This window comes from Takifugu rubripes, chromosome 16 (genome assembly GCF_901000725.2).
Source record: "Takifugu rubripes chromosome 16, fTakRub1.2, whole genome shotgun sequence".
Classification (NCBI taxonomy): domain Eukaryota; kingdom Metazoa; phylum Chordata; class Actinopteri; order Tetraodontiformes; family Tetraodontidae; genus Takifugu; species Takifugu rubripes.
Genome location: NC_042300.1, coordinates 13194444 through 13207926, shown reverse-complemented (window position 1 = coordinate 13207926; position 13483 = coordinate 13194444). Strand labels below are relative to the sequence as shown.

The window sequence follows — 13483 nt, the reverse complement described above, 5'->3', positions numbered from 1 at the left end:
GCCCAGCCCAAAGGTCCGGTAGATCTGCACCCAGCGCCACGTTTCAGAAAGGACCAGTGGCGTTTAACCACCGGAACCAGTGGCGTTCAACCACCAGAACCAGTGGCGTTTAACCACCAGAACCAGTGGCGTTTAACCACCAGGACTAGTGGCGTTTAACCACCAGGACTAGTGGCGTTTAACCACCAGAACCAGCGGCGTTCAACCACCGGAACCAGCGGCGTTTAACCACCAGAACCAGTGGCGTTTAACCACCAGAACCAGTGGCGTTTAACCACCAGGACTAGTGGCGTTTAACCACCAGAACCACACAGAAAACCCGGTTGTGCGGTGAGGAAAATATTATCAAAGGAGTCTGAGTGAGTTCTGATTGGAGGAAGACTGGATCCTGACCTTTCTCTGTGGGTCCAACACGATGTCGAAGGCACAGCCGGTCTGCTCCAGCCAGATCTGAGCTCCCTCAAGACTGCCGAAGGACACCACCAAGACCCGGAGCGACCGAGCCGCCAGCACAGCCTACGGAGATGCCAAAAAATGGGCGTTGGAGGTTAGAAACGGGTCGGCTTGGGGTCGAGATTCTGGGTCAGGGTCTGACCCAGAACTGACCTGACTGGCCTGCAGCTCGGCCACGTGGTCTCGTCACGGCAGTCACCCGAAGTGTCTGATGAGAACGAGCAGCAGCTTCTGCCCCTGGTCCAGGTAGTCGCCCAGAGTCGCCCTCCTGCACCCCATAAAACACAACGGTTCAACGGCCCGTCTGGAACCGGAACCTGAGGTGACCCAAGTTCTCCTGGACTCACTTTCCAGTCCGCCCATCGCTGACCTGAGTCTCCGGGCTCAGGTGTCCAGCATTGCTCCCTCCTGAGGGCTGCTGGGCTGCTGCCTGCAGACGTCTGTCCACGTCCTCCAGGAAAGAGTCCCACTCAGTCTACACACACACACACACATACGCACACATACGCACACACACACATGCGCACACACACACACACACACACATACGCACACACACATGCACACACACACACACATACGCACACACACACACACACATACGCACACACACACATGCACACACACATACGCACACATGCACACACACACATACGTATGCACACACACACACATGCACACACACACACGCGCACGCACACACACGTATGCACACACACACACACACACATGCACACACACACACACACACACATATATATATATATATTGTGGTGTTCCCCTCCCCTCTCCTCTCCCCTCCCCTCCCTCCCTCCTCTCTCCTCCCCTCTTCCCTTCCCTTCCCTCTCCCCTCCTCCCTTCCCTCTCTCCTCCTCTCCTCTCCCTCCCTCCCTCCCTCCCTCCCCTCCTCCCTTCCCTCTCTCCTCCTCTCCTCTCCTCTCCCTCCCCTCCTCCTCCCCTCCCCTCTCTCCTCCTCCCTTCCCTTCCCTCTCTCCTCCCCTCCCCCCTCCCCTCTCCCCTCCTCCCTTCCCTCTCCCCTCCTCCCTTCCCTCTCTCCTCCTCTCCTCTCCCTCCCTCCCCTCCTCTCCTCCCCTCCTCTCCTCCCCTCCTCCCTTCCCTCTCCCCTCCCCTCCTCTCCTCTCCTCTCCCTCCCCTCCTCCTCCCTCCCCTCCTCTCTCCTCTCCTCTCCCTCCCCTCCTCCTCCTCCCTCCCTCCCCTTCCCTCTCTCCTCCCCTCCTCCCTTCCCTCTCCCCTCCCCTCCCTCCCCTCCTCCCTTCCCTTCCCTCTCTCCTCCCCTCCCCCCCTCCCCCCTTCCCTCTCCCCTCCCCTCCCCTCCCCTCCCCTCCTCCCTCTAGTCTAAATTAAAATCACCAACCTGGAGCTCCAGAAGTTCCTCTACCTGCTCCTTTACTGGTTCATGACTGAAAGACAAACAACTGGTGATGAGTGATTTTCTCTAAATAAGCAGAAACCTCTGAAATAGGAGCTTGGTCCTGTTATCAGGAAGGTTAACGAGTCTGGTTTAATTAGCATCATATACTTTTGGTGTGTGCAAATGCCACTAGGTTACTGAGGACTTTATCTCGTAACTACTCGTAAAAGCACCTTCTGACGTGTGAATAAACCTGGTTCAAAGACCAAACCCTGAGGAACGCCACATCTGACGTTATCTCGGTGCATAAAACCTCTGATTCTCACTCACTGATAATACTTCTGCCAAACCGCTTCAGCTTCGCTCTTCTTTTTCACCCCCAGGCTGTTAAAATGTGAAATCATGGTTAGAAAGCAAACTACCACGGGACAATCTTAAAGAACTGATTTACAGGTGTGAACCGCCTCACCTTTTGTAGAACTGTGCCCCCGCTGAGATCAGGCCCAGTAACGTGGTGATCTTGTGCGGGACGAAACCTTCCAGGGACTCTGTGCCAGAACAAAAGGACCTCAGTAGTGGACAAAGCTGATTTGGGTTAGAGGCAAAGAGCATGACAGGGATTATTCTGCATCACCTGCGAGTCCCAACCACCGGTTACAAGTGTGTAATTACGAGTCACATGTCCACTTTGTATGAGAGCAAATTAATAAGAACAATAATAGAATTGACTTTAAAACCATAATTTATGCTGGGTATTGTATTTGTTTCTGAATATATTCGAGCAGGAAGGAGCTAAATCAGAGTTTTTTTCTGCAAAGTGCGCCATGAAACGTGTAAAGTGTTGAAATTTGCTCTAATTTCTCACCTTGTGCTTCGCGCTTGGCGGCCCGGAGCAGCGCCCCGCTGAGGCCGAGCAGGAGCCCGAGGCTGCCGGACACCGTCTCCTCTGACGCGGCCATGAGCGCCGCTTTCTGCCGCGCGGGCGAGTAACGACGTCCTTAAATACACTACGATCACGTGGCTGTCACGTGGCCACCGAGCGCCCACGCGGCGGCTGTAGAAACCATTTGGCTTCGCTTTAGCTTTTTAGCAGGATCCATTTCTGAATTTGTTTAACGATTTAAAGGTTCAGGTTCGTGAATTCCACACTGATTCAAATCATATTTCAAAATTTAATATATTTATTCGTTGAAACGTTGAATGCGAACTAATTGGAGAAAAGCTGCAGAAACTGATTTTATTGGAATATATCACTCTGCGTCTATTAAATCAAATAGTTAAGCTCAGGTATTTAAAATAAAAATTGGATATTTAATGCTAAACATGTGCCATTTGTGCAAAGTTTCTTAGCAAACCAGTGATATTAAAACAATACACTCAAGGAGTGTTTTAATTGACCGATTATTTTATTTGACAATCCCAAGTTTGCAGCAGCTAATGAGGGTCCAAACGGTCTCCAACTGGAGAATTAAATTGTTGAATTTTAACAAATGCAGTTGCTGCATGTAAACATCGACTCTAAATTTAATCTTGCAAGTTCGAACAAAAATAGGTTGAGCAAAATCTTCCTTCCAACCAGATTAATAAACACTATCGAATTGAAAGTCTTACAGAAAAATAACAGGTTGATTTTTCCTACAACTAAATGCGGTTTTTCTTCAATTAATTTAAATGTGCGGAAGTTTCCCTCTTTTCTGTTCTATTATCAAGAATGTCAACGATAGTTTTGTTCTGTTGAGAGTTTATATTTTTTCATTTTGGATGAACAAATGAGCGACTTCTCCGGCTGTGGCTCACTTTGGTGAGCACCAATGTCCCCTTTAATCCTTTTATTTGCAACAATGAGAAAACAATCCAAGACTCCAAACATCCTCCAAGCAGCAAGACAACACATCGGAAGATTGCTCCACGTTTCTCAACTCATTCATCTCGGCTGCACACTTCATAAGTGCCTGGATTCTGGAAACTTTGCTAAAATTATTAACGGGAACCATAAAATCTGACAAAAGTGTTGGATTTCAGAGGTCGTGTTGTTGGTCCGTGACAGGTTTGTGCTTTGGGTGTTCCAGCGTGACGCCGGGGGGAGGACGAGTAACTTCTGCAACCCAAACTGGGACGATGCTGGTCTCTGTTATCACCTGGAGGGGGGAAACACTGGGAAAGGGACGCTTCTTTAACACTGAGGAAGTTTTGTTTCCTCTGGGTTTAAGTTCTAATACATTTTAGCTGCATATGAATATTAAACCTGATGTCTAAGGGGTTTATAAAGGACTGTTTACCTATTCTATATGGTAGATGATGTTTTGATTAGGCTGATAGTCTAAGAAAGTAAATTAAGCACTGGCCTTGGAGCCGATACGACAGAAAACTTCTTTCAGCCAACAGTGAGTGGAAGAAACTCTGATTTGGCCTCTTGCGGTCCAAGCGAGCGGTACCAAGCGAGCGGTACCACCATCCCGCTGGAGGAGAGGCGGCTGCGTTTGGGTTGCAGAAGGAGGAAGGAGGCCGGCTCGGCTCGGCAGCGCCGCTGTTTCGGGCCTCTGCTGCCTGGACCCGTTAGGACTTCTTTGGACAGTGTGAGGATGAGTCTGTGTTGAGAACCTCGATCATGGTTCTGGTGGAGGGGAACGCCTCTGCTACCGATGGAAGACTTTGGTACCAGGATGGCAGACTGTCGAGGGACAACAAAGATTCAGTCTCTGCCAAAAAGTGGGAGAACGAACACAGCTGCACTCGGGCTTCACACCTTTTCAGATTCATCCAGGATTTTGCCATTTTACTGAAGCCGTCAGGACTGGGCGTGGTCATGGCCTCGAAATCCACCAGCTGAAATGATTGCATTCAATCATCCACCATTTCAATAAAACGGACTGATTGCTTTCTATAACGGGGGGGGGCTGATTTAGGGACTCATGGTTCCAGAAAAACACGTGTCAAGTTTACCTTTCCTTTGGGGATCCGACCCATGACCTCCTTCCCACTGGCCATCACTGCGCCCATGACGACGGCGTAGGCCACCACACTGAGGACACATTAGATACGGGTTTACTGGCATAAACAGCCAACTAGTTATTACTGAGGGATCTCTCTTAGGTTGATAGTTAAAGGAAAACCCTGAACAGTAGATTGAGATCTTACCTGGACCCTCTGGATAGAGGCATGAGGTTACAGAAGTAATAAACCAAGGACAGGATGAGGTTGCACACGGCATCGGCATCCTGCAAGGACAGAGTCAATGACAGAACCCTCATCTTAAGGCTACTCAACTACAGATAATTAACAAAAGAGGATCAATAATCGTAACAGAAAAACTGTAGCTTCCATCAACAACTTTTCCTTGAGCAGTTTGATTCCCAGCCAGGAGGCTCAGACATAAAGACTCTTTATCACCCAAATCCAGATCTGAAAAGTTTGAATAAAAAAGCCCAAAAAGAAATCGGATCTCAAAGACTAAAACAAGAAAAACCTGTTCGCTTTTATAAAGCCAACAGTGACAAACCTAAACAACCACAGTGTCACTTCACACATCTATCGAATCAGGGTTAAAGGGTCAGGGTCAGGGGGTCAGGGTTAGGGTCAGGGATAGGGGGTCAGGGGGTTAGGGTCAGGGTTAGGGGGTCAGGGGGTTAGGGTCAGGGGGTTAGAGTCAGGGTCAGGGGGTTAGGGTCAGGGTCAGTGGGTTAGGGGGTCAGGGTCAGGGGGTTAGGTTAGGGTTAGAGTCAGGGTCAGGGGGTTAGGGTTAGAGTCAGGGTCAGGGGGTTAGGTTAGGGTTAGAGTCAGGGTCAGGGGGTTAGGGTTAGAGTCAGGGGGTTGGGGTTAGAGTCAGGTTCAGGGGGTTAGGGTCAGGGTTAGAGGGTTAGGGGGTCAGGGTCAGGGGGTTAGGTTAGGGTTAGAGTCAGGGTCAGGGGGTTAGGGTTAGAGTCAGGGTCAGGGGGTTAGAGTCAGGGTCAGGGGGTTAGGTTAGGGGGTCAGGGTCAGGGGGTTAGGTTAGGGTTAGAGTCAGGGTCAGGGGGTTAGGGTCAGGGTCAGGGGGTTAGAGTCAGGGTCAGGGGGTTAGAGTCAGGGTCAGGGGGTTAGGGTCAGGGTCAGGGGGTTAGGTTAGGGGGTCAGGGTCAGGGGGTTAGGTTAGGGTTAGAGTCAGGGTCAGGGGGTCAGGGTTAGTATAGTATTCCATGCTAACGAGAACGGGGGCCTTAGCCTCAGTGTGACCGTACCCCCAGTTCGGTGGACAGCATCAGCGCCTTCCCTTTAGCGGTGAGGTCTTTGTAAATGGACTCCACCTCTGACTGGTACTGCTGTGTCCGCTCCTCTGTCGTCTGGGTTTCAACTGAGAATAACATGTTTCCCACCCTGAAAATACAGAAACAAGCATGGGAAAACTGTATCCAAACTTGAATCTTACTATCGCTAGATCTCACGGTCGATCGCCAAGGTACTATCGGGAGATCTCGTGACGATAAAAACACAGACGTCAGCCCATCATCCGTCCCCTCACATGACTGATCTCCAGCCAGTCATGTGACATCTGAATTTTTGACACCTGTGTCACTGTGCAAACAACGGCTGTAAGTGCAGCAGAGCTAACAAGCTAGCCAGTTTGTTAGTGCTTTCGTTTTTTCCTCTTAAACTTCAGAAAGGGCATTAAGTGAGTGGGGAGCTGGACCGAGTCAGGAGAATAAAACGGATCCCTTTCATACAGAATGGGAGGACTTTTTTAACGGTGACATTTTCAAAGTGCGTGTGCCATCACGACACCAAAGAAGGGAAACGTGGAGCGGCATTTTGGACTGTTGATGGAAAATACGCCACTGAACACCAGCGAAGAGGGAGCTGAGGACCAGGAAGGAACTAAAGTCCCAGTAGTTCTCCACAATGGCCAAAACTGTACAGTTAATTATGTTGTGTTGAGCAACATCTGCAGTTACGCAACAGACATCAACATAATCGTAAGACTCCTCCATAGTTTTCTCAATAAATATAATCAGTAGCTCGTATGCTGTAACAGTGTGAGCACCCCTGTCTCAAAAGGTATTTTGCTACAGCTGCCATCTGCATTCATACCTGTCTCCTGTGATGGTGATGGTGAAGCCGTCATATTCTTTCCCAGGATCCTTCATGCTCGGCACTTTGGAATTGACGGTGAAACCATCCCTGGTTTTACTGTTGACCTGCTTCAGAGAACAGACACACCAAACTCAACAAGTGCCATCATGGGTTCGGGTTAGCTGCTGGACCTCCACCCACATCCATCTGTGTGGATATCCATCCCTCATCCATCAGTCGGTGGCTTTTACCTTCATTATAGGAAGCAGATCTTCCACTTTGTTCACATTTTCGAGAGCTTGACGGACTTCTAGGAGCCCTCTGGGATTGTACGCCCTAAAGGTGGAGAATGAAAACTTTCCAGTCCAGCAAAACCAGAGAAAATTGGCATTAATGTTCATATTTGGTCTAATTTACCCATGATACACCAGGATTCTGTCTTTGATGAAGTCGAGGATGCTGTCAAAGTAGGCTAAGTATCTAATATTTATGATCTGTCCTCTGGAGGAGAAAAGGTGAAGAGGAATCTCAACCGAAGGCTTATTTTGAAGTGAATCCATAAGATTTGTAATAAAACCCGGAAGGTGGGCTGTGACAGCGCTCCACGGCTGGGAAGCAGGTGGTCACCTGATTAGATTGATGTGATTGTTGAACCCTCGGCTGAGGCTTCGAGCAGGCATCTGATCCAACCACAGGACTGGCTGGTCTGGATCTGCGATCCTGAGCACAAGAGGCGGATGCACCCGTCAACAAAGGAAGCCTTTTATTCTGTGCAGCCAGTTTAGGGGTATAAAACCACTTATGGACCTCTGCCCTCTTTATCTTTGCCCCGTAGGGCTTTATGGCCCTGAGATACGGATGGCGACGGGCCGACCGCTCGTAAAGACGCCTCACCTCCTCCACTTGACGGCTATATCGAACATGTCCCTCCACTGCATCTGCCTGGTCTTGCCGTTAACTCGGACTTTGGAGTTGCTCCAGGTGCGATGCATCGCCTGCATCACCTCCACGGTGGCTAAACCCATAGCTGAAGAAAAGAAGACATTCTGAGTGCCCTCATTACAGAACAAACAGGAGCGGCGTTCCTCAGGGGTACCTCTGTGTATTCTTGCGTTAGGTAAGAACCCAGGAGTGTCGTACTGCATTAGCGCCCCCAAGTGGTCGGCTGTGCAAATCAGCTTCTGAACTTCACTGCTGTAGCTGTCGAAGTTCTGCGGCAGGACGTCCCTGAGAACCACACAGGAATAAAGGAGTCAGACCCGGCACCAGGAAACGGGGGTGAATGAGCTTTGCTGCTACATTAAAAGCTTCATTCTTCATTTTCAGCTAAAACTGAACATAATGCTTGTTGGATCTAAGAGGGACGGACAGCCAACAGAAGCACTGTCAATTCCCCTCTAACCTACTTGATATGTGGCTGAAGTCCAGGCTGTTCTTCATAGTCCTCTATTAGAAAAGGCAGGTTCTTGGCCCAGTGGTTCTTAAAGTTCCCAGGTAGGTCCTGGTCCACATTGTACTCTGCTACTGGGACGTCGAGGTGCGAGTGCAGGTAGCGCGAGTACTCTGGTCGGAAAATGAGCCAAGGGAGCTGTTAGAGAAGGCTGGAAGCTGTGGAATTCTGGTGAGATGTTCTGGGGTGCAGATGCAGAAAGACCACACCTCTCAGATATTTGACTTTGAGGTATTCGGAGCTGGCCTTCTGTCCCAGCAGGGGCGCGTTGAGCATGACTTTAGTTTGAGCTTTGATGCCCTCGTAGAACTGCCCCATGGCCACGTGACTTAACCCCTTCATGTACTGACACACCTCATTGTACGGCTCCAACTGGAGGCACCTCTGGAGCAGGCGTGTGAAGAGAGGCAGGTCAAAGACATGCAAATGTGGCCTCACGGTGGCTCGCGTCAGCTGGGAAATATGACGACCTGCACCTTGAAGTTGCCTATGGCCTCCTGCAGGGAGCCGTGGTGGTAGAGCATCATCCCTCGCAGTTGGAGTGACTGGATGTGGTTCTGATCCAGCAGGAGGGCCTTCTGGAAGCTCTCCATTGCCGACTCAAAGTCACCCAGCTCTCTGAAGAGCCAAAAGGACAGAAGTGCACGTATTAGTTGGTGAACAGGAAGGTGCCGTTCTCCATTCTTTACATTATTTAGCTCTTCTCTCTGCCAGACGGTGAAGAATCGATGTACCTGTAGGCCTGCCCGAGGCTTTTATAGGCATCTATGAAGTCTGACTTCAACTTCAAGGCCTCTCTAAAAGTTTCAATGGCTTCCTAATAGAGGAAACACACGTCAGATTACTAGAACAGGGTTAGCGTTAACAACAGCCGTTCGTTGAGACTTTTGAAAAACCTTTAAAGTCAAAAGCTTGCAGCACTGGGCTTTGTTCTGCACATTACATGTATAGAATTGGTGCCTACACACATATCAAAGCTTAACCTGAGTAGAAGGTTAAGTGTGCATAAACCTGACAAGAGCCTGATTGACTGACTAGAACTAATAAAAGGAGGAACCTGCAGGCTAAACACACAATAGACACACAACAGACACACTCAGAGCTTCCCAACAACTGAGAAATCACAGATTGCGCAACACTGAATCGGGAAAGACCAGATTACTGATTATTGCTCGTAAACCCAGAGCAAAAACTTCCGTATTTTCGCGACCATAAGGCGCACTTAAAAGCCTTACATTTTCTCCCAAATGGACGGGGCACCTTCTGTGTGCGCTGAGTTCCAAAATCTGGAAATGCTTTCCGACTTTCGCAAAAGCCAATTCGGATTCATTTCGTTCCCTTCGGATACAGAAGACGACGTACGCGAGTGCATTGCTAATACACGCTAGCAGGCATGTTGTAAGCTAGCGTGCTGGTATGTTGTCCCATGGCCACGCCCGTAACTGTCTTATGGTCGCGAAAATAGGGTATTTCTTATAATTAAAATAATTGAAAATAAGTAACAGAACCACTTTCTAACAGATATTCCCTCTTGTTGCTTTTTACAGCGCACAGCCTGAGAGAAACGGAACCGCTGGTGTCACTGTACTGAAACTACGTGCACGAGGCTGCAGAGGAAGGAAACAAGCGTGAGCATCAATACGTTTTCAGTCTGTTTATAGGTGGTCGGGAAATGAATCAGCACTTTAACGCACACACACGGTCAATAACTGGTTAAGAGCTTGAAAACAGACGGTACCAGTACAACCTGCTGTGTCAGCGTTAGCCTGATTTACACGTGTTCATGAGTGACAGCACGCCAGCCAGAGGCAGGGTGATGCTACAAGAAAAGGAATGTATGTGGTTCCCATTTCCACTAGGAAGCGTCTAAATAAGCAGCTCAAGTTTGGTTGCAGCGCACTAATGACCCTGACAGCACCGGTACCTTGAGCAGGCCTCGGTGAAAGAAGGTGAGGCCTTTGTACAGCATAGCGATCGGCTGGTTCTTCTTCAGCTCCAACGACTGCTGGAAGTCTTCCATCGCGGCCACGTAGTCCTGCCAGGATGACAAAGCTCAGACCGCGGCGCCCAACTGCTGAGAAGGGCAACGGTTGAGGAGCGTCAGACCTCTGAGATGAAGAGCAGCGTCCCTCGGTGCCGGTAGAGGCGGGCCGACGGCTGCAGCTGCACGGCTCTGCTCAGGTCTGCCAGGGCCTCGCTGATGCGCCCCAGAGGAGACAGGATCTGCCCGGAGCAAAGAGCCGTCCAGACATTAGCTCCCTCTAAACCCAGGGTTCGACCGTCAGAGGGAAAGGGCCTGCACCAGCTGGGAAACTGGTCAGACAGGTTGGGAAGCATTTCAAAGTCGACAGTGTCAATCAGATGAGACAATGGAAGAATTTACGCCTCTTTTTTCACACTTTGGACAACTGGTCCTTTTAACTTGCCACTGGATAACCAGGAAGCACTCTGCTATCAATGAACCCAAAAGCTTCCATATGTATGCGTATATGTAGGCGTGACCGTCCTGCCCGGCGCCCAGGGTGGGGCCCCACCTCGGCTCTCTGCTCATACACTTCAGGCCAGTTTGGCTCCAGGGTGATGACTCTGTTGAGCTCGTACAGAGCCAAGTCAGCGTTCTTTATGTCCTGTGCACAAAGAGAAGGCTTTAGGAGGAGCTGACACTGGCCCCGGTGACGCTTGGCCCCTGTGGCCTGACGCCCCGGTGGCCCCTGAGGCCCCGGTGACGCTTGGCCCCGGTGGCCCCTGACGCCCCGGTGGCCCCTGTGGCCTGATGCCCCGGTGGCCCCTGAGGCCCCGGTGACGCTTGGCCCCGGTGGCCCCTGAGGCTCCGGTGGCCCGAGGCTCCCGTGGCCCCTGAGGCCCCGGTGGCCCGAGGCTCCCGTGGCCCCCGAGGCTCCCGTGGCCCCCGAGGCTCCCGTGGCCCCTGGTGCCATCAGCATGTGCACATCCCAGAGACTGAAATTTGAATCAAAGCAGTGGCACTTGCCACACAAAGGTGTGTTATGGTGATAACCTGCACCGCCTTTGCATTTAAATTTGCATGGTTTGACCGAGGTTGTATTATGGGATGGCTGACCTGCAGGCTTTTCTTCCCATAAGCGATCCCTCGCCCATAGATGGCGCTGACCAGCTCCGGGTCGCCCTGCAGCACAGACACAGACACAGACCTTCAGGAACACGTTCAGGGCAAATAAAATCATGTTCACAGGGTAAATATCAAATTCTCACCTGTAATAGGAGCGAGAAGTGTTTGACGGCTTCATCGTAAAGACCATTGCCTATCAGAACATAACCTATAGCTGGAACGCAAACAGAACGTGAGCATCTCGCCACTGTAGCCGAGGTTTGGACTTCAAATAAAGGGCCAACTCACCAAGTTCTTCATTTATGTTTTGGTTGTCAACAGGAAAGGGGATTTTTTTCTGCTCTATGAACAGCTTGGCTTGGTTCTGTGGGGAGGGAAAATGGACAGACAGCAAAATCCCGTGTGAATGGAAGGCTTCAAAATGGAGAAGAAGAAGAAGAGGAAGAAGAGGAAGAAGAAGAGGAAGAAGAGGAAAGACACGCGCCACTGTCAGATGACTAAAACTATCTCGTTTTGTTCTCAGATTCAAGCACATCAAGGTTGTGCCACCAGTTCGATTTTTAATATCGTAATAGTTTATAATTAGCGTGATTAATAATCCATAAAGTTCATCAAATTGACAGTTTTCTGCTCCGATTCTTTTTTCTTGCATGTCTTCAAAGGATGCTTTCTGAAGCCAAAGGTCGTCCTGCGGGCTGGTGTGATCAGGGTGGTGGCCTCACCAGGATCTTCTCAGCGTTGAGGGCGAAGGTCGACTCACAGGACGGGTCCCCCCCCTCCTCACAGTCGGGCTCCAGCTGCAGCACCGACGACTCTGGAACGCAGAAAACAGCTCTAAATGCATTTTAGCTCCCGTCTGGCCAAAATAAACCGAAAAGGCAACTTGTCAGTTTGTGGATTAAAGTATTTAAAAGAAAGCTTCTGCATTTCTTCACTGCGAGATTAATCCCGTTAAAACGGCAACAGGGCCTCGAACGTCTTTAAGGACCAACATTTAATCCACATTTAACCCACATTTCTTTATTCACAACGCTGCCATTGGACCGATGAAGGTTATTTTTTCAACTTCGACACGATGGCAGCTTTGATTGACACCGGAAACGGTGGGTTGGAGCCGGTACCGAGGTCATGGTCACCCGTTAAAGGGAAACTAGAACCGAAAAACCACCAACATCAGCTGGTCACGTGTGAGATAAGCACACGCACACGCACGGTGTGCACGGTGTGCACAGCGACGGATAGACACCATAGACCTTCAGATGTGCGACATGTTAGTGACAAACACTCCTGAGGAATCTCCGAGCTTTCTCTCCTGTTCGGTTCCGGAGTCTCGCAACACGTCGACCAAGCGCTTCTCTCACACCCAAGTTCGCCTCCAGGGCGGCGACAGCAGCTTATCTGCCCCGGCCCCGGCCCCGGCCCCCGCCTAACCCCGACCCTAACCCTTCCTACTACCCCCTCATCTTTAGCTCTCGGCGGGAACGCGACCGGGAAGACGGGGCAAAGCAACAGCAAGAGCAGAGTTTACCGCAGTCGGCCGCGTACTCGTCCCAGTCGGACAGGGAGCCGCAGCCCGGCCGGCTGAGCTCGCTGTCGAACAGGGTCAGGGAGGAGGCCTCGGAGGAGGAGGTGGCCCGGCACAGGCAGAGCAGGGCGAGGACCCCCGCCACCACGGCCCGGCTGCCAGGGGCCATGTTGCGCTGCATGCGTGACGCGGGAGAGCGGAAGCGTCTGCAGGCTCACGCGCGATTCTCCAAACGACCAATGGGACGCGAGCATGTGGAGAAACACCCAGAACTGCATTTCCCGACCTGCCCCGCGGCTGCTCATCCGGTTTATCCGGCGAGCGAGACGCTGCTGTTTTCAGTTTGACTTTTCAAAATAACAGCCTGATACATGTGACGTCAGTTGGCGTTTTCCAAAAAATGAGAGAATTATTTTAGGGATTTTATGTTGGAAATCGGTATAAATTCCCTTTCGGGGATTCCCTGTCATTATTTTTATTCTAAATAAGAATATTATTTTCGTTTATCTGTGTTGTACACCTTAATGTATATCAGTCGATTATCCTGTTTTT

The 13483-nt window shown here is 50.5% G+C and overlaps 2 protein-coding genes across 4 annotated transcripts in view; both read right to left on the bottom strand.

Annotated features, from left to right (window-relative positions):
* Positions 1-2842, bottom strand: part of LOC115253054 (peroxiredoxin-like 2C) — a 3718-nt gene extending 876 nt beyond the window's left edge. The window contains exons 1-8 of the mRNA XM_029849922.1: positions 2691-2842; positions 2295-2373; positions 2156-2209; positions 1829-1874; positions 801-928; positions 607-721; positions 394-516; positions 1-24 (exon numbers count right to left, since the gene is read on the bottom strand). The exon at positions 1-24 is cut by the window's left edge and continues 114 nt beyond it. Of these exons, the coding sequence (XP_029705782.1) occupies positions 1-24; positions 394-516; positions 607-721; positions 801-928; positions 1829-1874; positions 2156-2209; positions 2295-2373; positions 2691-2784 (663 nt within the window). The 5' untranslated portion in view covers positions 2785-2842. The remainder of the gene's footprint in view (positions 25-393; positions 517-606; positions 722-800; positions 929-1828; positions 1875-2155; positions 2210-2294; positions 2374-2690) is intronic.
* A 764-nt stretch (positions 2843-3606) lies between these two features.
* Positions 3607-13156, bottom strand: LOC101061227 (tetratricopeptide repeat protein 13). Of its 3 annotated transcripts, none has more exons than XM_029849432.1 (23): positions 12935-13156; positions 12129-12220; positions 11695-11770; positions 11550-11620; positions 11398-11463; positions 10853-10945; positions 10425-10631; positions 10243-10353; positions 9053-9135; positions 8795-8936; positions 8528-8702; positions 8275-8431; positions 7965-8095; positions 7763-7895; positions 7496-7588; positions 7286-7369; positions 7120-7204; positions 6887-6996; positions 6040-6175; positions 4964-5043; positions 4769-4847; positions 4572-4651; positions 3607-4496 (listed from the first exon to the last, which is right to left on the bottom strand). In XM_029849432.1, exons 1-23 carry the CDS (start codon positions 13110-13112, stop codon positions 4382-4384), a joined length of 2577 nt encoding a protein of 858 aa, XP_029705292.1. In that variant the 5' UTR covers positions 13113-13156; the 3' UTR covers positions 3607-4381. The 3 variants fall into 3 exon arrangements, with proteins under 3 accessions (XP_029705292.1, XP_029705293.1, XP_003976303.2); XM_029849433.1 differs by having other exon boundaries at positions 6887-6993; XM_003976254.3 differs by having other exon boundaries at positions 4382-4496; positions 10425-10541.
* Positions 13157-13483: the final 327 nt, after the last annotated feature.